The following is a 22,641-nucleotide window of genomic DNA, read 5'->3' on the forward strand; positions in this document are numbered from 1 at the left end:
AAAATGCATCAAAAAATTCTTGACATGGTCTTCCAGGAGAGAGGCAGCTTTTCATGGTGTTATAGAGACAGTTTAACCCTTACAAACTGTTCTGGTCAAATTCGACCCATTTTGACATTTGAAAGCAATTACAAAGTTATATGATTTAAGCCCGAAATGTGATGACTTTTCCTACAATGGCCTAAAATGTTAAAAAATACTATAAAAGTAATACATTTTTTTTCCGGCTGATATACATTTTTTGCTAATAAAGGGTGTTGTGAAGCCTACCATCCTTCCCTTTCAGTAAATAAATAATTAATTGTGGCTGTTATGTTCTCATTTTAGATAACAGAAAATCTAAAATATATATATTTTCACTATAATAGTGCCAAATCTAAAGAAACCATGAACACAAAATACATTTGTAGTTCAAAAAATGGTATTAATTATAAAGGAATACTTAAACTGGGTCAGAATATGATTAAGGGGTTAAGAAAAGTTCCTTACATCTAATATTAAGAAAGTCTCAAATTAGACGTTGATGATCTATGGATATGATGTTTATTGTTATACTGCCATCAATTGTTATATTAAAAAGCCATGTGTAGTTATTTCATTTTGCTTAATGAAGCAACAAATAAAGTTTGGACCAGCAGTTGAAAACAACTTCCGTTTTGATACACAGTCAGATTAAAGAGAAATATTTGATATGTTTAAGTGAACTAGAAGATATATATATATTTATGATTATTAAATGTTCTATTACAGAATACAGCCGCAGCATCCCGCCATGATCAGGATGTGTAGAGAAGCTGTGATGCCACAGTCTCAGACGTTTCAAACAAACTTGCTACATTGTTTCTCTCGGTCATTTGACAGACATAAATATAAACCAATAGTCGTTCGTCTAGTTAACTCGCGCACTCATCCTACGCCATTGATTGGATGATTAACTTCCGGTTGCAAACTAAACAACATACAGTGGAGGGGGAAGAAGAGTAATTAGTTGATATTAGCAGCTTTTCAGTGGCTAATGTAACGCTGGTTGCTCTGAGCTGGACACGGGAACATGAGCGCAGCACAGCGGATGGAGCTTTAGTGGCTGCTCGCTCTCAGAGACAGTCGGGATGTTTTCAGCTAACATGGAAACAAAAAGAGTGGAGATTCCCTCCGGCGTACTGGACGACCTCTGCAGGTAACTACAACTGGGCACTATACTTACATTTACCATCGTTACCGTCGAGGTTTAGATGTAATTTCAAATATTATTATAAACTGCGATATGTTGTGGAAGGTAAAAGTTAAACAACGAGGACTCCCTGCGACGTATGGCGCGTTTCTAGTTGTTTTCCGTTCGGCTGCTTTTGAACCGTGTTGCTGCTGGTTTCTACATGATGCTGTCATATTAAAGCATTTAACACAACATGAACTGTTTAAGCTCTCACTGTAAAGGTGTTTACATTAGATACTTACTGCCTCAGTTTATTAGAGGCTAGCAAGGGGGAAACTGGGGCTAGCAGTGTTTTATAGTGTTCTGTAGCGCCCCCGCCCCCAACTACATCAACAACAACAACATCATATGAATATAGAATGAGAGTGATCAAACTTCAACCCATCACTGCTACTGCACATATCAGAGCTGTCCTAAAAGTCTGACACCACTGTAGACACAGTGATCCAAAAGTCACACTGAAAATGTCTTAATATTTCGATACAAACCTGGAAATAATCAGAAAGTTTGAGGATTCAGAAACATGTAAAAATAAGAAGTCATGATATGTAAGATGAAACAGAAATATTGACGATTCTGTGCTATTTCTAGGTCCGCTATCAGATTTAAGCAAATTTGTGGCATTGGCCCCTGTACCAAAGGTCAGACTACCTGCAGTTTTGTCCTTTCCATTCAACCATGTGTTCAGACCCTTTGGTGTGTTTGATGGCCTCATCAGAGGCTCGTTAAAGTCTCTCAACTTGCAGCCAGTGTTCATCCGTTATAAATATGGCGCGCCTCAAGTTTCCAGCAGATCAGTACTTAGTGCTGGTGCCATGTTTTTCACTATAACAATGTTACTTACTAAGTGTAAGTGTCAGAAGTCAGATTGTTATTCTAAGCAAAAGAGGGGCTTTCTCAGCATCACATTAAGATGCATCAGTGCATGGAGCTCTAAAACACTGATCAGCGTAGTTCCCTGAGAGATAGAAAACTTCAAGCCATTTCATCACAGATACATTACTTAAACAGTTAATTAAAGAATGTAAGACTCCAATATGTTCAAATGCTTGAGGTGGCAGGAGCATCAGGGTAAATTTAAGGAGATGGACAGGAGAGAGAATGATACTGCAGTGTAACATGGTGGTGGAATATTGAGGTCTGGGTGTGTTGTGCACCTGCACAGAACTGACTCCACTCTGACCAGCAGCAGCATGTCACTGAAGAATGGAGGTACCCCTCCATTCTTCAGTGACATGCTGCTCCCTGTGGTTTGCATCTTTGTAGATCATGCTGGAATAACGTCGGTCAACTTGTGGAGTCCATGCTAGCTCAAGTGCATTATGTCATTAAAGTAAAAGCAGAACATAACAAATACTACAAGATTACTATAAAATAATCTGAAATTCATGGGCATATTTCAAAGATTAAGTTGATGTTATCATTTGTACAGAAAATAAAATTAGAGTTGAAACAAATTCAAAATACAAGTACATTGAGATTCGTCTGAGATTCTTTACCTGACCCCAACCATTTATCTCTGCTACACCTAACCATAACCATAACCATTACCTTTCAGTAAAAGTACTGCAGTATTATGAGTGATGTAGTATGCAGTATTACAGTAAAAGTACTGCAGTATTATGAGTGATGTAGTATGCAGTATTACAGTAAAAGTAGTGGTTTGGACTTTCTGTCTAATCTATCTATCTATCTATCTATCTATCTATCTATCTATCTATCTATCTATCTATCTATCTATCTATCTATCTATCTATCTATCTATCTATCTATCTATCTATCTAATATCTGGGTCACATTGGAGTGAACACTGCAACTAACACGATGCAGTTGATATTGTTCAAACTGAAGGTTAGAACATTAACCTGTGGGATTGTTGTAGAGTAATGTTGAAAACACTGATTAAAGCAAAGTTTGAAATGAGAATACAGAATGCAGGAAAAACTGTTGCAGCTGTATTCAGGACTGTCTCACACACAGTAGATGAAACAGTCATATTTGCCCAACAACTAGTTAATCAGACAAATCGTTTCTCCTCTAAAACTGAAACATTCTGATAAAGCAGAAATCTCACAAATGCTCAGTTTGTCCCTTTCATCTGTCAGTATACATTCAGCTGACAGAGGAAACCATCAGTTTGCTTAGAAGACTGGTACCTGTCAGTGTTTGAAAAACCCTGAGGAAACTGATGGCTGGTGTGTTCTCAGTAGGGAATGAACTCGTTGATGTGGGTAAAAACATTGTACTGTACCTCTCACTAACTGATGTTACAGAGGCTGTTCTCTGTTTTCCAGCCACATTACAGCTTGGTGCTCAATCAGTCAAATAAACACTGTACTGAAAACTCTGCCATGTCACACAGGGATGAATGTTTAGGTCTTATAAGAATAAAGACTAAGTGGTTGGTTTGGTTAATGCATGTGTGTGTAACTTCACTTCTGAAGGTGACCACAGCACATCTGCAGCCACACACTCTATTTCCTCTCACAGGCCCGAGTGCATCACTCAGGTGGTCAATTAAATATTCATCTCCATGTTAGCTGCTATTATGTCACACTATGATGACATTATATTGGTATATGACATAGTGATGTGTTAATATGTGTCTTTACATTTATATTGCAGAGATTAGTGAAGCTGTTGACCGCAGTGATGTTTCCTTTGTTTAGCTTGAAGCTCTTTTAGTTAAAAGAACTCTGTGTCTCTGTTTCACAAGCACATCAGAACAAGCATGGTTGGTTAACATTCCCACATGTCAGGAGACATTTGTATGGATGCAGCATGTTATGGGATGCTGATTCACCTTTCAGTCTCTAATAGTGACCTCCGTTCACAGTGAGTGTTATCCTGCTGCATGTCCAGTGTTTGAGTCTGTATGTGTGAACAGATGTGTGACCCCCCCCCCCCCCCCGTCTCCTGTGCTTCTCCAGCCGATTCATCCTGCACATCCCCAGTGAGGAGAGGGACAACGCTATCAGAGTGTGCTTCCAGATCGAGCTGGCCCACTGGTTCTACCTGGACTTCTGCATGCAGAACACTCCAGGAGCTCCTCACTGTGGGATAAGAGACTTTGCCAAAGCTGATATCCTTACATGTGAATGATGATGTTAAATGAAATTCATGTTTTACATGACGACGTCTACTATATTATACTAAACTGTACACACTCTAGAGCACAGTGTGCAATGTTTTTCAACCTTTGCATGCATCTTCATCCACCTGAAGCCTAAACTATTGATCATGTTATTTTTCTTGACGGCTGCAAACTATTCCATCACTGTCCTTTTCTGTTGCCTCATGGAGAAGATGTGCAGAAAGTCCTAGAACAGTGGAAGGAGTACAAGATGGGTGTACCTACTTATGGAGCCATCATTCTAGATGAATCCCTAGAAAATGTGAGTTTTTTTTCACACTATGTGACTGAAGTTTTCTCTCAGTATTAAGATTTTTCTCAATAAGTTGCAGTAATTGCTCTGATCTGGAAACAATGACATCGCTAAAAAGAAGCCAGATGGGAGGAGACAATGCTGAGATCTTCTTTCCATATCTCAGCAGGTGGTTTAGTGAGTTCATTTACAGAGTAACTGATAGAAATGACAGACAAACTACAGAAATAAGACCTAAGTTGTAATAAAGCATAATAGTTCTTCTGAGGCTGGTGTTATTATATATTTTTGTTATTTTCAACAAATCCCATGAAAAGAGCACCAAAGAAGAACAAATGTAGTATTGAAATACTAAGATTCAGAATGTTGAAAGTGTAACAGTGCAGCAGCATATAGCATTTATTTTACCATTAAAATGGTCATTTGTCATTTAAACACTAAATATGTTTTTAAACAGTGATGTAATTGCAGAAACATTTAGGAGTAAAATGTAGAACAAAATCAATCAATCAATCAATCAATCTTTATTTGTATAGCGCCAAATCACAACAAAGTTATCTCAAGGCACTTTACACATAGAGCAGGTCTAAACCGTACTCTTCAGGTTTTAATTTTAAAGAGACCCAACATTCCCACATGAGCAAGCACTTAGCGACAATGGCAAGAAAAAACTCCCTTTTAACATGAAGAAACCTGTTAAAGTAACACTAATAAAAAAAAATGAAGCTTAAGTCATGAATCTATTGCCCAAGTACATGCTGAGAGGCTTCCCTACACACCTTACCTCATGTAACTTCAATCAAAGATCAGCACTCAGCCAATAATATGAATGCTGATCATGATTTCAGCTTTCTATGTCAAAATAAGAGGGCATTGTCATTCAAGATAATTGTATCCATTGTTAATAAATCAATCTTCAAACAACATTCAGACCAATCCCATGAACATGTGATTTAGCAGGATAGTGTTAGCCATGACTCATTTATGTAGCCTCTTAAAGACAGGCCTTTATTTCTAATGTCAGTTACTGCATGTAAAACCAATAAGGTGTTCAGCTCCTCCTGGCTGAGAGACGTCTTCTTGGCTGTGTCTTTTATACATGTATGTACAGTTTGTTGGACTCTTCCTCCTGATCAGGGTTAAGTCAATTAAACAACTTGTTTGACGGGTGGGTTTGCATGTCCTGTCACTCCAATGTGCATGTCAGCTCTTTAATAATTCCAGCTTTAGTGCATCTCTCAATAGTTCCTGACACACCCTGTCCTCCAACTCCAAGCCCAGTGAGGACTACTGAATGTCTCTGAATGTCTCCAAATATATAGTTTCTGTTTTTTTTTTATTGCCCTTAAACAGCTGCTCAGTATAGTGTTTAGCAGGGAAAAATGCATTTGTTGGGAACTATTTTCTTCTGCGGAATAGCACACTCAGTGCAGCAGTAATGTGTTTTTAATAGATTTAGACAACAATAGAGCTCTATGGCACAGAGGAAGAAGAGAAGAACGCTTTGATACACACACGGTTTGTTTGGGATTTGCCGATAATAGCAAATATATAACGTCATCAGCTCTGTCTTTTTACATTAGTGATCATGCACTGTTCTGTACTTGAAATGCTGAACTTTTTAAATATGTAGCATGACATGACACACTTAACTTAAAAAAACATGACAGCGGCAGCAGCTAACTGTTATATGATTTGTCTTCAGGCGTTGCTTGTTCAGGGCTACCTTGCGAAGTCAGGGTGGGGCTTTCCAAAGGGGAAGGTGAACGAGGATGAAGCTCCTCATGATTGTGCAGTCCGTGAAGTGAGTTCCATTCCCTGCTCTACAACTTTGACCAACTGAAAGCATTAAGAGACATGAATAATCCATGTTTATAGTTTGAAGTTCATAAAACTTTGTGTTTTCCAGGTAATGGAGGAGACAGGCTTCGACATCAAGAATCGCATCTGCAAAGACCGCTACATAGAGCAGAAAATCACCGACCAGGTGGTGCGGCTCTACATCATACCAGGAGTGTCAAAGGATACCAAATTCAACCCCAAAACGAGGAAAGAGATCAGGGTAGGAATCCTTCTCTCACTTGTTTTCCCTCAGGTTGATTTCTAGCTTTTTGCCTCTAACACAAATATGTGACTATGTTGCTCTTCTTCCTCTTGTAGAACATTGAGTGGTTCCCTATTGAGAAGCTGCCATGTCACAGGAACGACATGACTCCAAAGTCTAAACTTGGACTTGCCCCCAACAGATTTTTCATGGCCATTCCATTCATAAGGTGTGTGTGTGTGTGTGTGTGTGTGTGTGTGTGTGTGTGTGTGTGTGTGTGTGTGTGTGTGTGTGTGTGTGTGTGTGTGTGTGTGTGTGTGTGTGTGTGTGTGTGTGTGTGTGTGTGTGTGTGTGTGTGTGTGTGTGTCTAGAAGGTTGTTATTTTCATTATTGAGTTATCTATTAATATGTTTCTATTAATGAAATATACGAGAGAAGACGAGAAGACTGGTAATAATGTGTGTTAAAGGCTGGTGATCTTTTATATAAAAAAGTAGTAAAGAAAAAGTAGAGCTGGAGTCATGGTCTAAAGTTCAAAAGCATCTCTAAATCTTAATAAGTAACATGCTATATCTCATTTGTTTATCTGTATCTAGACATGATATTATGATATGACCTCAGTGTTGTGGAACTTTTGTATGTTTCATCTTGAGAAATGTGATTTAGTTTCATCATAGTGATTGACAGATATTGATTGCACTCTTTCCGCTCCACTTGAGCAGACCGCTGCGAGAATGGATCAGTAGGCTGAAAGGCGAGTCTACTGACAGTGATGAGGACTTCGCAAACAATGGCAACACTCCTTCCAAACCTTCAGACAATGCTCGGTAAATATATCTGATGTTGAATCCAATAAAGACTGATGATTGGTGAACAAAAAGGTCGTAAGGTGGTAATGTGTCAATATTGTGTTTTCAGCTTTCTGCAGTCTCAGACTGGTCTATAAATATTGAGCTTTAATTCCTGTTGTACCAAACAATGAAACTTGTCATGCTCTCACTTCCCTAAGTGAGTAAGTAATATCAGTGTCTGGCAACTTATTGTTAGCCTCTATTTTAAATTTAGCGTCGAGAACCTATTTATAAATTGTTATTTGAAAATTGCGTCACCTGATGTAGCCTAACTGTCTTCTCAACATTCAAATATTTGTTGCTAACAAAAAAAAAAGAATGAAAGTTTTAAGTATTTGTTGCAATCATTATTTAGAGAAGTACCACATATTATTCTATTTTGTTATTTATAAAAAATAACATAGTAGTGTCTGATGAACTGGGTGGAAGTGATATTTCAGGAGTTAGTTTAAGGCAATACCTTCTGGGCCACCAACCGTTTACCATCCACCTTTTATAATACAAAATATACACTACTTGTTTTTTTCCTGTCAATCTCTTAGGTCAAAATCCCGACGCCTCACGGGGACTGAAGCTTTTCCAGGAGACGACTGGGCCAGACACAAGCAGCAGAAAGCCCTGAGCCAGTATGAGCTGAACCAGGTTAGACAAGATGTTCTACTAACTGAAGCATCTCATAGTTACCAACACTTACTAGTTAATAATGTTTGCTAGACTGAAGAAAAATGACTGAATTGAATTGTCATCATAGTTTGAAACTGCAATGGTACAAACATGGGCCAATGGACAAGCAGCACCATTCACAAAAATAACTAGCCAGATCAGCTTATTCTAATGGACTTCACAATGAAGTCTGTCCATTCCTCATAAATACTGTGAGCATGAATTTGTGTTGAACACAGCCCTTCTGTTTCCACATGAGTGTTGACCATGTTGTTTAGTCAGAGTGAACTGTGTTGTTTGACTACTGCAATCCAGAATACCTACACCCAACAACATGATGTGTAGTGTCACAAACTGTGTTCTCACTGAACTCCTGGTCCTACACCTTAAAAGTCTGTTGTTTAAATGGTAAATGGACTGTACTTATATAGCTCTTATCTAGTCTTTCAACCTTTCAAAGCACTTTTAGGGCGCACTCACACTAGGGCCAGCACGGATGTCCCCCCTCCCCTGTCCCCCGCTGGCCCGCACTCACATTACCTCAAACCCAAGTGTACTCAAGCACGGTTGCCTCCGACACATTTCGCAAAAACATATAGACAGTTTACTCTCATAAAACATGCACAGGTGTGTGTTGGCGTGCTGTGTGCCGGTAAAACACAACATAGCCGATCAGTTAACACAACGCACTATGATTAAAAAGTGCAAGCTTGTTCTTCTGAGTCATGCCTGTGTAGTATGCAGTACTAGATACTAGTGTAAAAGCAGACGTCCTGATTCAACTCTTTACTCCAGTAAAAGTAAGACTTAGTTTAATGACTTAGAAGTCGCCAAATGACTTTAATGAATTTCGTTAGTTTATATAATGCAGATTTGTAAAATATGACTTTTATGAGGGTCACAGTCACAGATAATAAACTTAGCATTTCATAATTGTGGTAGCAGCGGTGCAGCAGATGTAATGAAGTCCACGCAGCACGCTGGATGCAAACTAATATTAAGCCTTTAGCCTTTTCATTATAATGTTGATGGACATAAACTGAGTTCTTTTGCCTTAATAATGATAAAATAATACACAAAAAATGTGTACTCAAGCACGGTACACTTGCACTCACACTAGCCAAATAATAAGGTTTTCAACACTTAAGTCTGACATCTGATGTTTTCTGTCAGTTAAGGATTGTGTGAATGTTACTGTGAGTTGTTGCTACTTTTCCACCATGCCTGTAAAATAAAAGAAACAAACAAACAGAAAAACAGGAGGTAAAAACAGCTGTGCAAAAATGCACAAATTACACACACAGCATCTGTCAGTGTCTTAACAGGTTTTACAAACTACAACTACAGTTAGCTCATAACTTCTGTTCTTTGCTCTGTAGAACCCAAATTTGAAAGGCAATGGGAAGAAATTTCAGGACTCGCCTTATGTGAAGAAAGGAGCCAATGACAATGGAGTGAGCAACCAGCAGGTGAAAACCATATTAATAAGTGAAAGTCATTTTTATTTCAGAATGAATATGGAAATAAAATCTTACTGCATGTTCTAATGTCTGATCTGATTTTGTTCCCGTTTATCTTACACCAGTTAAATGCCACCACTGGCAGGAAACTACTCTGTAAATGATTGTTTCATCACCAGCACTCTTATACTATTTCTACAGAAAGAAGATAAAAAGCTTCAACCCAGAAGACTGCAAGACAGTTTTGAGAGAGGTATGCTTTGTACAGTTATTTTGAGGCCACACACTCACTCTGGCTCCTTTTCAATCGACGGACCGACATGTAGAGTTAACAGAACATTTACAGAGTGAAATACTGGGGGTCATATGTTACAAAAAAAATATTTGTGTGGAAATTCCTAAATTGAGGGCACAGTTCAGTTTCACCTGACCTGCTATAACTCTAGCAATAAATGAAATGTACCACTTGAACACTTCCCCTTGAAGAATGTTCTTATGGGAAAGGTATGAGGCTCAAAATAATAATGAGTTACAATTCTGTTTGAGAAAAAAAAGTGTACATAATGTACTACAGTAATGAATTTTATTTCATTCTAAATGAAAGCTCAAACTAAACTGGTATTGGAAAAACTGTGACAATAGATTATTCTGCACTTACTGTGCTGAAAAATGAGTGACTTGGTGTCTTACCTGTTCTGTAGTTTTTACTGAATAACATATTATATCTCACAATACATCCTCTGGCCTGCAATTGATCTTCTCCTACTATATAAATGATGCATTAATGATCAGATAGGATATGCACAATGTCATTTATTTGAGCTATGTCCTTCCCTTGAATATATTTTGACTGAACGCTCCTCCAAAGAATATTCCCCCTTAGTTCTCAGATAAAGAATCTGTGCACTTAGAATGACCAACATCAGAGTTGGGATATCCCACTAGGGGGCCCTACTGAGCTCCTATGATGTTTCCCAATCTCATTTTGGCCAGAGACCCAGAAACCAACCAGCAATGCCAAGATACATTCTCTGTATGCTTGAATACTTGACTAATAATTAATTCTACACTGGAACACTATGTACATGTAAAACTATATTTTGACACCTATAAGAGGCACCTGGGGCTGTCTGGGGCTTCAAGGGCAGTTGCCTATATTGGGGGTTAAGGCTTTATCACCAACCAACCCTCAAAAGCTGCTTTGTAATGTGTTGCATATGTGCAGGTGACTAAATGGAGAAACACCTGTAGTGGTCCAGAGCTGAATGCAGGGACAGCAAACCTAATGTGGAATAAAACGTCTTTGTCTTTCCACAGATGTGGCTCCATGCAGCTCTACCAATGGTAACCGGACAGTCCACAGAGACTGTGACCAGCTGCCGTCTTCCAAGACTTTCCTCAATTTCAAATTTGACAAAGATGCCATCATGAAATGTTTTGACTACTGACATGGCTGATGGAGCTCTGTGCCTCTCCTGTGACATCAAACTGTGAGACATTTTGCCTGACAGTCCAAGCAACGATGTCACTGAACACGCCCTTTCCTTCTTGCCTTTATTGTCAATTTTACATGAACACTCGTTTACATAAGGGAGTTGGCCATTTCCTATTGATCATATTCATCAAGCCTCACTGGGGTTACCTGTTTGGCCCAAGTTTTCAGACCCTTTAATACAGGTGGTAACCTAACAGCAGATTTCAGTGTGTCCAAGGCTCAGTCATAACTTCAGTTGTCACTTCATCATTGGATACCTAAAATCATGATTAAATCTGGAGGACACGACACATAGAGCATAAGGAGAGGTCTGCTCTGCTGAACCATTAGTCTTACAAAAGCAATGATAACAAAAACTTTTTAGAACATTATGAATGGACAAGTAAAAAATTAATCTGCTACATCTCAGTGAATTTGACTGGTAAACCAGTGTTAAAATGTGTCTTCTATATTGATTTTAAAATGTAATAATCTGGATGTTGGGTATTACCTCCATTCTTCTAATTGAGTCCAAAATGCTTCAAAAAAGTGGGTATTGATAGTGTTATTGGTTTTATTACCAAATTACTTAAGATTTTATCCAGGAATGTAGAATGTGATGGAATACTGACGTGAGAAAGGAAGAATTGGTCTTCACAATTTGAATGTCATGTCAAATTCATGTTACTGTGTCATATGGAAGTCTGTGGCTGCCAATGTTAAAATAAGATCATTAAATCAAGTTGATATTTGAAAATGTATGATTAAGGACAGAAAAGTTGAAATGAAAACTCCATGAACAAATAAGTTTGTATTCCAAAGGATGTCAACGCACATTGATAATAACTGGACTTTTATGTGAATTTTAATTGTGCTCTGTTAGCTATGAATTTTGCGATTTCCATGTGAAAATTTGATTGAAATTTTTAATGTTGTCATACATCATGCACACAGAAATGTAAAAAGGTATTTCAATTTGATAAAGTCACATTAATATTGGTAGCCACAGACTTTCATGTATTATTTCCCCCAAAATGACCAATATCCCAGTTTGTTAGGTAAATCAAGGCTGTTCTGTCTTGCAGACTGCAAGGTTTACAGGTTTAAGTTTCTGTTGAGATTTCTTACACCAGAAGTTCTCAGTCATAGTCTTCATGGACCACAGGTTAGCTGCTGAAACCCTGCAGACTCTTGTGCTATGGACCATGATGGAGGACCATTGTGATAGACTACTGTGAACATTACAACTTACTGTCAAAGACTTTACAAATGACTCTCGCAAAGGGCGAGAGTACTAGAGGACTTTTAGCCACTAGAGCTGATGCAGTTTTATAGAATGAGTAACAGTTTCAAGTCTTTTAAGTTTAACCCACAGTATAGCAATCTATATTTTCTCAAAGGAATATTCTATACATGCATACATGTGAGATGACTAAATCTTCATGAGATCTCTCCTTGTGGTGTTTGTCACTGGGGCTTCTTTGTTATTGATGGTACAGATGGTGAACTCAAGTTGCCCTTTGGCCTCAGTGGTGTAACTTTAAATGTGAATATTAATAAAGTCTGTTTTTTCACTTTCGGCTGTTGCCTTGTTATGCTTTTAGATTTAGATTAAAATCTCCACATATATTAGTTGATCAGTTTTTCCTAAAGAAAGGCTCATTTTGAGGATACTTGTATATCTATTAAATCCTTGGTTTAATCAGATTTGTAAATGTGTTTTCTATAATGAATGTAATGTATTTCAACATTTTATGTTGCAATGTTACCAAACAGAAATGAGGACACCACTGAAATGAACAGAATCTTAACTAAGTGTGTCTTATTTAGTATGTTTCCAAGAAAGGCTCTATAGAATGTAGATATATGCTATGAATTGGCAAATGCTAAAATATCAGATAATGGGATTTATTACTTTATTGTTTGTTTCATTTGATAATGTGGTACAATGTATGATAGTTTGAAAGCGTGTCATGTGAGAGGAATGCACCCCAGGAGACAGGGGAAAAGTACAGGAGGCAGTTTTACTTTGAGGTGTGATGAAAAGGTTTATGATTGACAGGGATCGGGGTCAAACATTCAGTCTGAGTTAGCATAGCCCTGAGCTTTCATCTATGATAAATGGTAACAAATGGTCAGATAACATCTGGCCTGTTTTTTATGGCTAACTTTTAACCTTTGTTAGACAATGCAGAACTAACCCTTAAAAACCCCCATATGAACAGGGGTTACACGGGAATCACACATTATTACACCTGTGTAAGGATTTCACAGGGAGGTCACATATCCTGGAGTGAGAAGATGAAGGATGGAGTCGGATCAACAGCCAACCAGGAGACGACATCTCACGCATTCAATAAACATTCTGTATTGTATATAAGACTGGGTCAGGGAGAAGCAGGGGGAGTCAGACTTAAGTGAACTGACTGACACTATGTTGTTCGTCAGGGAGAAGAGATGACCCAGAGCTCTGTATGCCTTATTCATTTACTGCTAAATAAAATAGCGTGTTGAGACCAAATATCTTCTCCTATTTTTTCATTAAACGAACACGCGGACTGAGCTCCAACAAGATTGGAGGATCAGATTCCAACAAGAAGAAGAATTAAAACAACAAGTATTTACATATGCCACTCTGACTTGTAGATGGGGTCAGTGGGGGTGAGGGGAGATGGATATAGAGTTGGATATTGTATTTCCCTGCTATTTATATGCTCTGTATATTTAACATACAACATATTATAAGTTAAGTTTGCAGGGGACATTAAAGGTCCCCAGAGGATGACTCCTTATGATGGTTGTGACCCCTTTTTCATCATTAACACTGAATATCTACAGAGAATATTAAGAATGTTTAACAAAGTACGTAACATCAGCTACATCTGTGAGTAACATGTTGGCAGTACACATTTAGTTTGGACTATACTTTTATTTTGAAGGCTGAATGAAATCGGAAATCAAACTTTCTGAAATAAGTATGAAAAGGTTGTACCAATGTCTTTAAAAAACAACTTTCCCGCAATATAAAAGGTGTACAGTCGGTCTTCCTAACTTTGAGGAATATAAACGTATTATGATGTATTGTTACTATGTTAGGACTACCTGTATAGTCAATGTACAGTGCCTTGTACAAGAAGGTTATCCAGTTCTGCCATATCTGAGTTTGAAATGAGTTTGAATGAGATTAAAATATGCTATTGAACACTTATTGACAGTCGAACAATCATTTATGTAGTTACTTTTGAGTAAAATGAGGTTTTCAGGTCCATATTCGGTTTGCACTCTTTCATTCTGAAGGAGTTAGACCGGAAGTCGTTTTTCTGTTGGCGCTGCCGGTACTGGTGGCGCATCACTGGGGAGATTTCCATGGATCACGTCTCACAGCAGTGACTGGTGCTGTCAGCTTTTCTTTAACCAAGGCACAGTGACTACGTTAAACCGTTCATTGAGTAGGTTGGATATATAGCTAGCTTCACTTTTTTAATCATGATGTGTTTCTCTGCTGCTCAGCTAACTTAGCTAGCGTGAAGGTAACGTTAGTTGTGTGTTTCGATACTGGTGAAATGAAACACCAGCCACTTGTGGAGAGACTTCTTAAAAGCTAACAAGCTAACGTTCCAACATAACAGTGTCTCTGCTAGTCGCTAATTTACATTAAAAATGGAAATGAAATGACACTGACTTTATATTATAAATAGTAAGCATGTATAGTGTAAGCCTAGTCTCACACGTGGCACCAGCTATTATAACAATAACACAAGATTAAGAAATGTTTCGGTTTGAATATGATTGTTTTTTGTGTATTTGATGAGAACAAAATCCCTCTCAAGCTGTGACAGATAGCTGTCAAATTGAACCTGCTGTCTCTCCCTAAGTGAGTGCAGTGACTGAAATACTGACTTATCACTCAGCCTTTGGGTCATCTCACCATTTAAGTTATCAGTTTCTAAAAAAAATGTAATCCTCTGGGATTTTACCTGGTCAAAACTTAATTCAAATTCACTAACAACAACAAAACATCAGCAGTCAACTACCAAAAACATCCAGTGAAAGGACACTTAAATAACTTCATAATCCATGACCTTCTCTCCGTCTGTTTTCACACAGCAGTTGTGGTCTTTATCCCCTGACCTTCATCAGCTCAGAGTCAAGCTAAACACTGTACAGTTCGGTAAGTTACACAATACACAGAGAACAGTACATGGAATCATAGTGAAACATACTTCACTTCGTCTAATTATCACCCATATGTAGAAAATTCTCATTATTATCTTTTAACCACTTGATTGTTAAGAGATTTGAAGGGCCTCTAAGTGAGAGCCTATAGTAGTTCTATCACATGATCCACATCTGGTGAGTCAGATGTAGGTAACAGAAGGAGTTTATGGTGCCAAGGTGCAAGCACCATTGAAGCGTATGACTAATAAACTGACCTTAATGTGTAAAATTGTAATATGACAATATACATGGAGACTCTGTCAACTGTCAGAGATATTACCATACTTTTAATTAATGATAGCCATTGTGGGCAACATTGTAAATCAATGACCACGAGTGAATTATAGAAAAACATAATCATTTTTGCACTGATGTAAGGAAATGGCTTGACAGGCATTTGATTTGCTGGAGTTATCAAAAACAAACATTCGTGTTTGGTTGTTTCATTTATCAAAAGTTTATAAATGTATTTTCCAGTATCATTATATATATGGATATCACCATATACAATTACAGACACAGTGTTATCATTATCAAGATTATTGTGGTCAGTATTTAGATATGTAGATGATTATTTAACATTATTACTTACTGACTTTGGAAACATCTTGCATTTATTAAACTTAAAAAACCCAAACATATATATCTTTGTAACAGTGAATTTCTTTGAACTTATAGTTTATAATTCAACAAAAAAACTCAAAAAAAGGAGATAAATATATTAAATAATATAAGAATCTAATTATGTTTCGATAAATAATATACATTAGAAAAAAAGAGATTTGATCACTTATGCTGTAGTGCACTTCCACAACCTACTGAAAACTACTAAACATATAATATATAAAACTAATCAATAAAAATGAATGTGACCAAAGAGTTAAGATGAGAATGTTTGACAGAAACATTTACTTGTACACATATCTAAAATAACAGCATCCAGAGTTTGACTGAAACTAAGACACAGTTGCTTGTAGATGTCTTAATAAGGTTTCCACCACTGAATGTTTGACTGTTAAATTCAGACACATTGACGATGTGATGAAAAGCATCACTGTGAAAGATAATGTGATATAATAACCCTAACTGTGACCTCAGAGACACAGCAGCATTTAACGCTGTCTCAACACAAGCAGCCATACATGAATTTACTGAAATGAAATCGTATGAAGTTTGGAAAAGTTATGACTTCAGTCAAGAAATATTTGATGAAAGAATAACAACACCTGACATTGTATTGTGAACTATTATTGTCATTTTGTACACCTACAGTAAATGATGACATGCCAGAAGAATGAATATATCAACACCTGTAATAATGCATTATATTTTATAGCTGCTGATTTTTTTTCAGTCCCCTCTTTGTGTTAGAAATAGAACAGAACATTTCCCAACATACCTTTAACTGCCAGCTTTAACAGTAGGAACCTTTCACATGATACACAATTAAAGGTGTGTTTTATTTAGTTTTTCCACTGCTACGATTAGTTGAATTCTGGCTCCATTGAGGAGACATTAAAGTGCCAAAACATACTGGTGCCTCTATGATAAGACCTTCTGAATGTGTCCAGTATACAGTTTAAGTTGAAGAAAAAAAGAGGCAACTGTATGTGTGTTTAGCTCACACTTGGTGAGCACATGAATTCCCGCAGTGCCTGTGCTTAGATAAATGTTGTGTTGCAGTGCATCATGTCGAATGTCAGTAAAGCCTCACAGAAAGGGGCCAGGAGCCACAACTCAGCTGCCCGGTCCTCCAACAGTCTCAAAGAAATTCACATAGATGAAGAAGTGAAGATAGCAGTGAACCTCTCTCTGGAGAAATTCCGCTACAGTGACCAGAAAGGTATCACACATTTTTATTGATTTATATCCAAATAAAACTGTCATACTCACCACCAGTCCCAGTATGAATACTGTAAAGTGTGCTAATATTTACTCTTCCTCCCCCTGACTGAACAGAGATGGAATTTCCCTCCTCCTTGTCCAGCACCGAGAGAGCGTTCATTCATCGTATGGCACAATCCCTGGGTTACATTTCTAAGAGCAAAGGGTAAGCACCCTGTGCTGTTGTGCTGAAAGAATAACAGACTGAAAATACTCCTAGAACACAAGTCATTTACAAAGTTACAAGCAGTCACTCTCAGTAAAGTGTAGAAAATCTTTGACAGTAAAGCTGGATTTGTGGTCAGTCCCCACTAAGCTCCGGTGGGACTTTTTGTCTATAGGATGAGAAATCATGTAAAAGTAAGACCACAGTACAGTTGTAAGGCACTCAGTGAATACAAGCTTGTGTCAGTGTTTGTGAATATGTTAATGGAAATAAATTCTCTCTCCTCGTCTTTCAGGAAAGGACTGAATCGCTTCCTCACCATCAGGAAGAAGAGCGGTTCAGACAAACCTCGGCCCGCCATGCCCCTCATACTCTCCCACAATTCCTCATATTTCATCCGCAGCCTGCTGCAGAGGTTTCCAATCACCAGTAAGGAACGCACTGACTTGCAGCCCAGCAGCAGCAGCGGCATGTCTGTGTCTGCAGAGTCTGGTGAGTTTGTATTAATGAAAATGTCAGATGCTGTTTAAAGAATCCTAACTTTTATTTTAAAAGGTTAACTGATATATCATACATACATCAGCATGTGCACTTAAGTGCATTCATTCATATACATTCTCTGATGGCTTAAATGTCATCATCTTATCTCAGACACACTCCCACACACATAGTTACACACACACAGTTACACAAACACTGTAGCAACAATAGAACTGCTGTTGTATAAAAGCCAATCTCTCCTCACTCCTTTGTCAGTGAAACATCACATCACACACTCATTAAATGTTCTCTTTGGTGTAGCGGTACTTCCACAGCTTTCCTCATTTCCTTATTGCAGATAGCTTGATACATTTTCAAATGCTGAGTGATGATGGACAGCCAGGGACAACTTCAGAAATTCATAACGCAATCAGTAGACCTGCTGTAGCTGTAGTCTGTGTGTTTTACTGTGTATGGCATTAATGATGAAAGTTATATCACTATATAACTTTATAACATATCTATATAACAGACATATTTCAGCAGCCTGCCAATTTCGAGTGACCAAATTATTTTATTTGCCAAAACCTATTTTTACATGCATTTGGTGAGTGGCGGGTGCTAATTTTAAACCCTGAGTCCAAACCACAACTATAATGACATTGACAGTGGAGAACAATATCATTGAGATCACTTTTAGTGTGATGTGATGAACCATAGAAATGCTGACAGCCAATCAAAATCCTTCCCCAAACTCGCACAGCAAAATCTGCATCCAGCCTGACATTTCCAGTAAGACCTCAAAAGCTGCAAATATCATTTTAATGATGGAAAATGACTGATGACTTTATTTTTTTAAATGTGGCTTTCCCCGAGCTCATCACCTTTGACTGACTGATGCACTGTTAATTGGAGCAGAATGACACCCAGAGGTGATTTCTTTGAGTACTAGGTTTGTCTCTCTTTATTATAGTCTACTGTGATGCATTATAACTTGAAAAACAGTAAAGTTAATGAATCTTTTAGGCTTCAGATCTTTGCACATACAGTGCAATAAAAGCGTGCACTTCTGCACATTGCGCTTCAACATTGGTCAGTGCAGTTTGGTCTGTAAACACTGAAACATCACAGCAACTAGTGTCTGAAATACTTCTGATCAACACACTGAATCAGCACACACCTCTGAACTCTTCTGCTTTTCTCTGTACAACGTAGAGCATTAACAAGTCTTCAGTCTCCATTTTCATTAGCTGCAGACACAGCTGGAACGCACAATGCTGTTTACAGGACATTATCGCTCATAAGTGTGGATGTTCACATTGTTATTGTTATAGTTATGGTTTTTGGTGTGGATGGCTCTTAAGTCCAGTGTCACTGTAACTTAGGCCACGTTCACACTTGCATTAACTCTGTCTGTATTTAAATGTTACTCCTCTGGCAACACATTGCAGTGCATCAGAACAATGTCAGTGATTTATTCAAGTTGAATTTTATTAGAGACATGCTGACCTTTCAAAAAACTTGACTAATAGAAATAATATCCACTTAACATCATTTAAATCTTTTAGCAAGTAATTTGTGGTCTGTTTATGGATGAGAGATATTAGGCATTGCTTCTTAGAGACGGTACATTCTTTGTTTTAGGCACAATACATAAAGATTTCCAAAATTATGTTTTTTAAATCATCCCAAAAGGTAATATAGAATCCAAAAGGAAATCCATATGGGCCAGGGCTTTCATTCAATGACATCTTTTAATACTAGATTGTAGTTCTTCTTGTGACATTGGACTTTCATGTTTTTTGCTGTTGTTCTTTAGGACATTTTTGTGATAAATGGGTTTACTTTGTCAGAAAGATTCAACTAGTATGAGGGTCAAAACAAAAAGTGTATATAAATGAGGAGATGGATTTTTCATTCTTAGAGAGTGTTATCAACATTTCTTTTCCAGTTTGAAAAAGAATAATTTCTTTCTACATGCTCTTTGGTTTTTATCTTGAATGATGCTTTGAATAGGTATATAAGATATCCAGTTCTTGTGTCAACATAAGCTTTGCTTTGATCTTTTCATTTCTGCTTCCCATTTTGAAATTAAAATGTGTCATTAACATTTAAATAACTACCAATTTGAGAGAGAGAGATGTTGTGAAAGTAGCCGGAGTAATAATAATGAATTAGAGCCAAAGAGACCAAATGATCAGAAATATATATAATAATATATATCTTTGTGTTAAATGTGTTTTGTAGCAAGTTTAGAATGTTATTTGATGAGGGTGTTAAATTGTCAAAGCACCTGGTAGGATAGACTTTCCTTGTATAAAAGTGATTTATATCAGGGTTAAAATGATCAGTGGTACATACATAACTCACCTCCAACAACTGTGTATATAAATTGATATTCCCCATATGTAATTACCACCAAGATCAATCTGCCATCATCTGGAAATGTAGCTTTCCCTCCTCACTGTAAAGTCAACAGGTTTGAGTCTTCTTGTCTTCCCTCAGACAACAGCTATGACAAGAACAGAGCAAGTGGGCGCCTGAACAATGGCATTCCCATGGTGCCGCGAAGGAGGAGTCCATCTGACCTGGACAGTTTCAGATGCTCCCTGCCTGTGCATGAGCGCCAAGAGGAGATCGTTCAGCTGATCAAAGAGAGCAGGGTGGTGCTGGTGGTGGGAGAGACCGGCTCCGGAAAAACCACGCAGGTGTGAAAATGCTTGAAATCAATAACAAGATGTTGTGTTTGGTGTTGTGCTGTCTGGGACATCAGAGTTTCAAAGCTAAGTCAAAAAAGACGAACGTTTTTTCTCATATATTCAGATTATTCACAATAGACTTGCACAGCTGCTCTGTAGTAGTTCACATAGTAGGTCAAAGTGAGCGAGTTTCTTGGAGAAGAAAGAGTAGAAAGCAATCACACAGACAGGAAACATGCAGAGAGAGACATGTTGTGGAGTAATCCAGTGTCACCATGTATTCAGATTCCACAGTTCCTGCTGGATGACTGCAGCAGGAATGGAGAACCCTGCAGGATTTTCTGCACTCAGCCCAGACGCCTGGCTGCCATCGCTGTGGCTGAGAGAGTGGCAGCTGAGCGAGGAGAGAGTGTGGGCCAAACTGTCGGTTATCACATCAGACTGGAGAGCAGGTACATTAGACAACAGCCTGTTTATTCATGGTAGAACAACACACACTAACACTTCCTAGGTTAATGATCTACACTAAAAGCAACTAGTTCCTCTCAAAGATGAGCCAGTTACATTATCTCTCTGGCAGCTAGTTAAGCCAACATGATTTATATATAAGTTACATAAAACATCTGCTTCCAAAGAGCTTTTAATCAGTGTTCTGAATGTGGAAACTTTCTAAATCTTTATGTATGATTTGGAAACTGAATGTATTTCAGCTAACTAAATTAAATTCTGATTAGAAAAATTGAAGTTCAAATTGCATAAGCATACTACTTTGATGAGTCCACATGTTTATTCTGAGACTGCTGGAATGTGTGCATGATTTACAGTTGAAAAAACTACAGTATATGTTCAGTGAGTACTTTATTTTATTTAAGTACACCTGTGCAATCGAATGTAATCCAATACAACAGCTCTGCCATAAATGCTACTTTTATAAAGCTTTAGTTTACATTCTCAGAGAGATAATAATTCTAATTTATGTCTATTATTTAGCTCATAGTAATAATAATAACGATGATAATAATGATAAACTTTATTTATAGAGCACCTGTCATACAAGGCATGTAGCTCAAAGTGCTTTACAGATAAAAACACAATAAAACAAAAGCAAATAAATAGAATTAAAAAAAAAATAAAATTAGACAATTTGTAAAAAAAAAAAAAAAAAAAAAAAGACATTCAGTAAAAATAAGTTAAAATAACACCAATTAAAAGCCAAATTAAATAGATATGTTTTCAGCTGTTTAAAAGTGTTGACAGAACTCACATCTCTTATAGCTTAGACTATTCCATCATTTTGGAGCATAATTAAAGAATGCTGTGCTTCCTATTTTCTTACCGATGTAATTGTGTAGTGTGTGGTGGTGGTGTACTGGACTGCATTATACTGCGTAAGTGTTCATAATATTTTGTCCAGCCAATTAACATACATGAGTGTGTTTATCAGATATTGTCCTCCTCTTTCACACACAGCATCCTGTGTGTCACTCTCATGTATGTGGATAGTGTCAGAGGTGAAGAAGTTACAGATGTGATTTAGTTGGAGCAGGGAGAAGAAAGCAGTATTTACTACTACTACCTCAGTGTTATAAAAAGTAGAATTAGGATATGAACTGAATTTGAAATGCAATATATGATCATGCTCTTGTAACTGTTGACTTTGAAACCTCAGGGTCTCTCCTAAGACACTGCTGACCTTCTGCACCAGTGGAGTTTTCCTCAGGACACTGATGGCTGGAGATGCCAGTCTGACAACTGTCACACATGTCATTGTGGTGAGCATCAAGGCTACAAATACACAGGCCATACAGTCTCTAAAATCACACATCATGTTAAAGATGATTTTCTGTGTTTTAACAGGATGAGGTACATGAGCGTGATGGTCTGACTGACTTCCTGCTCACTAAGATGCGGGATGTGCTACAGAAGATCCCCACACTAAAAGTGATCTTGTCTAGTGCTGCTCTGGATGTAGACCTGTTCCTCCAGTACTTTGGCTCCTGTCCTATTATCCACCGTAAGTTCTCCCTGCCTGTCTGTCAGCTAGTTGTGTTCTCTAGGACAGCTGGCCAGGTTTCAGAAAACACCTCTAGTCTGTACAGGATC

The 22,641-nt window shown here is 37.8% G+C and overlaps 2 protein-coding genes across 3 annotated transcripts in view; both read left to right on the plus strand.

The window, feature by feature from the left end:
* The first annotated feature begins 957 nt into the window (after positions 1 to 957).
* dcp2 (decapping mRNA 2) lies at positions 958 to 12,670 on the plus strand. The gene is made up of 11 exons (XM_062434412.1): positions 958 to 1,177; positions 4,144 to 4,295; positions 4,481 to 4,608; positions 6,305 to 6,403; positions 6,509 to 6,661; positions 6,760 to 6,872; positions 7,366 to 7,470; positions 8,037 to 8,136; positions 9,537 to 9,626; positions 9,819 to 9,870; positions 10,935 to 12,670. The coding sequence occupies exons 1-11, from the start codon at positions 1,110 to 1,112 to the stop codon at positions 11,063 to 11,065; spliced, it is 1,191 nt and encodes a 396-aa protein (XP_062290396.1). The 5' UTR covers positions 958 to 1,109; the 3' UTR covers positions 11,066 to 12,670.
* A 1,775-nt stretch (positions 12,671 to 14,445) lies between these two features.
* Positions 14,446 to 22,641, plus strand: part of ythdc2 (YTH domain containing 2) — a 37,892-nt gene continuing 29,696 nt past the window's right edge. Inside the window, exons 1-9 of one of the 2 annotated variants that reach the window (XM_062434411.1) lie at positions 14,446 to 14,540; positions 15,202 to 15,262; positions 16,993 to 17,152; positions 17,269 to 17,359; positions 17,655 to 17,851; positions 20,345 to 20,547; positions 20,824 to 20,990; positions 22,208 to 22,310; positions 22,396 to 22,552. In XM_062434411.1, the coding sequence (XP_062290395.1) occupies positions 16,999 to 17,152; positions 17,269 to 17,359; positions 17,655 to 17,851; positions 20,345 to 20,547; positions 20,824 to 20,990; positions 22,208 to 22,310; positions 22,396 to 22,552 (1,072 nt within the window). In that variant the 5' untranslated portion in view covers positions 14,446 to 14,540; positions 15,202 to 15,262; positions 16,993 to 16,998. Of the gene's footprint in view, positions 14,541 to 15,198; positions 15,263 to 16,992; positions 17,153 to 17,268; positions 17,360 to 17,654; positions 17,852 to 20,344; positions 20,548 to 20,823; positions 20,991 to 22,207; positions 22,311 to 22,395; positions 22,553 to 22,641 lie in introns of both variants that reach the window. The other variant, XM_062434409.1, reaches the window with a different exon arrangement.

Source organism: Scomber scombrus, chromosome 15 (assembly GCF_963691925.1).
Source record: "Scomber scombrus chromosome 15, fScoSco1.1, whole genome shotgun sequence".
Classification (NCBI taxonomy): domain Eukaryota; kingdom Metazoa; phylum Chordata; class Actinopteri; order Scombriformes; family Scombridae; genus Scomber; species Scomber scombrus.

Bases quoted from the DNA above. Each gene is read 5' to 3' on its own strand.
- dcp2 (XM_062434412.1), top strand. From the start codon at position 1,110: ATGTTTTCAGCTAACATGGAAACAAAAAGAGTGGAGATTCCCTCCGGC. The intron at 1,178-4,143 runs GTAACTACAACT...GTGCTTCTCCAG, and splicing joins GTACTGGACGACCTCTGCAG to CCGATTCATCCTGCACATCC. The intron at 9,871-10,934 runs GTATGCTTTGTA...GTCTTTCCACAG, and splicing joins GCAAGACAGTTTTGAGAGAG to ATGTGGCTCCATGCAGCTCT.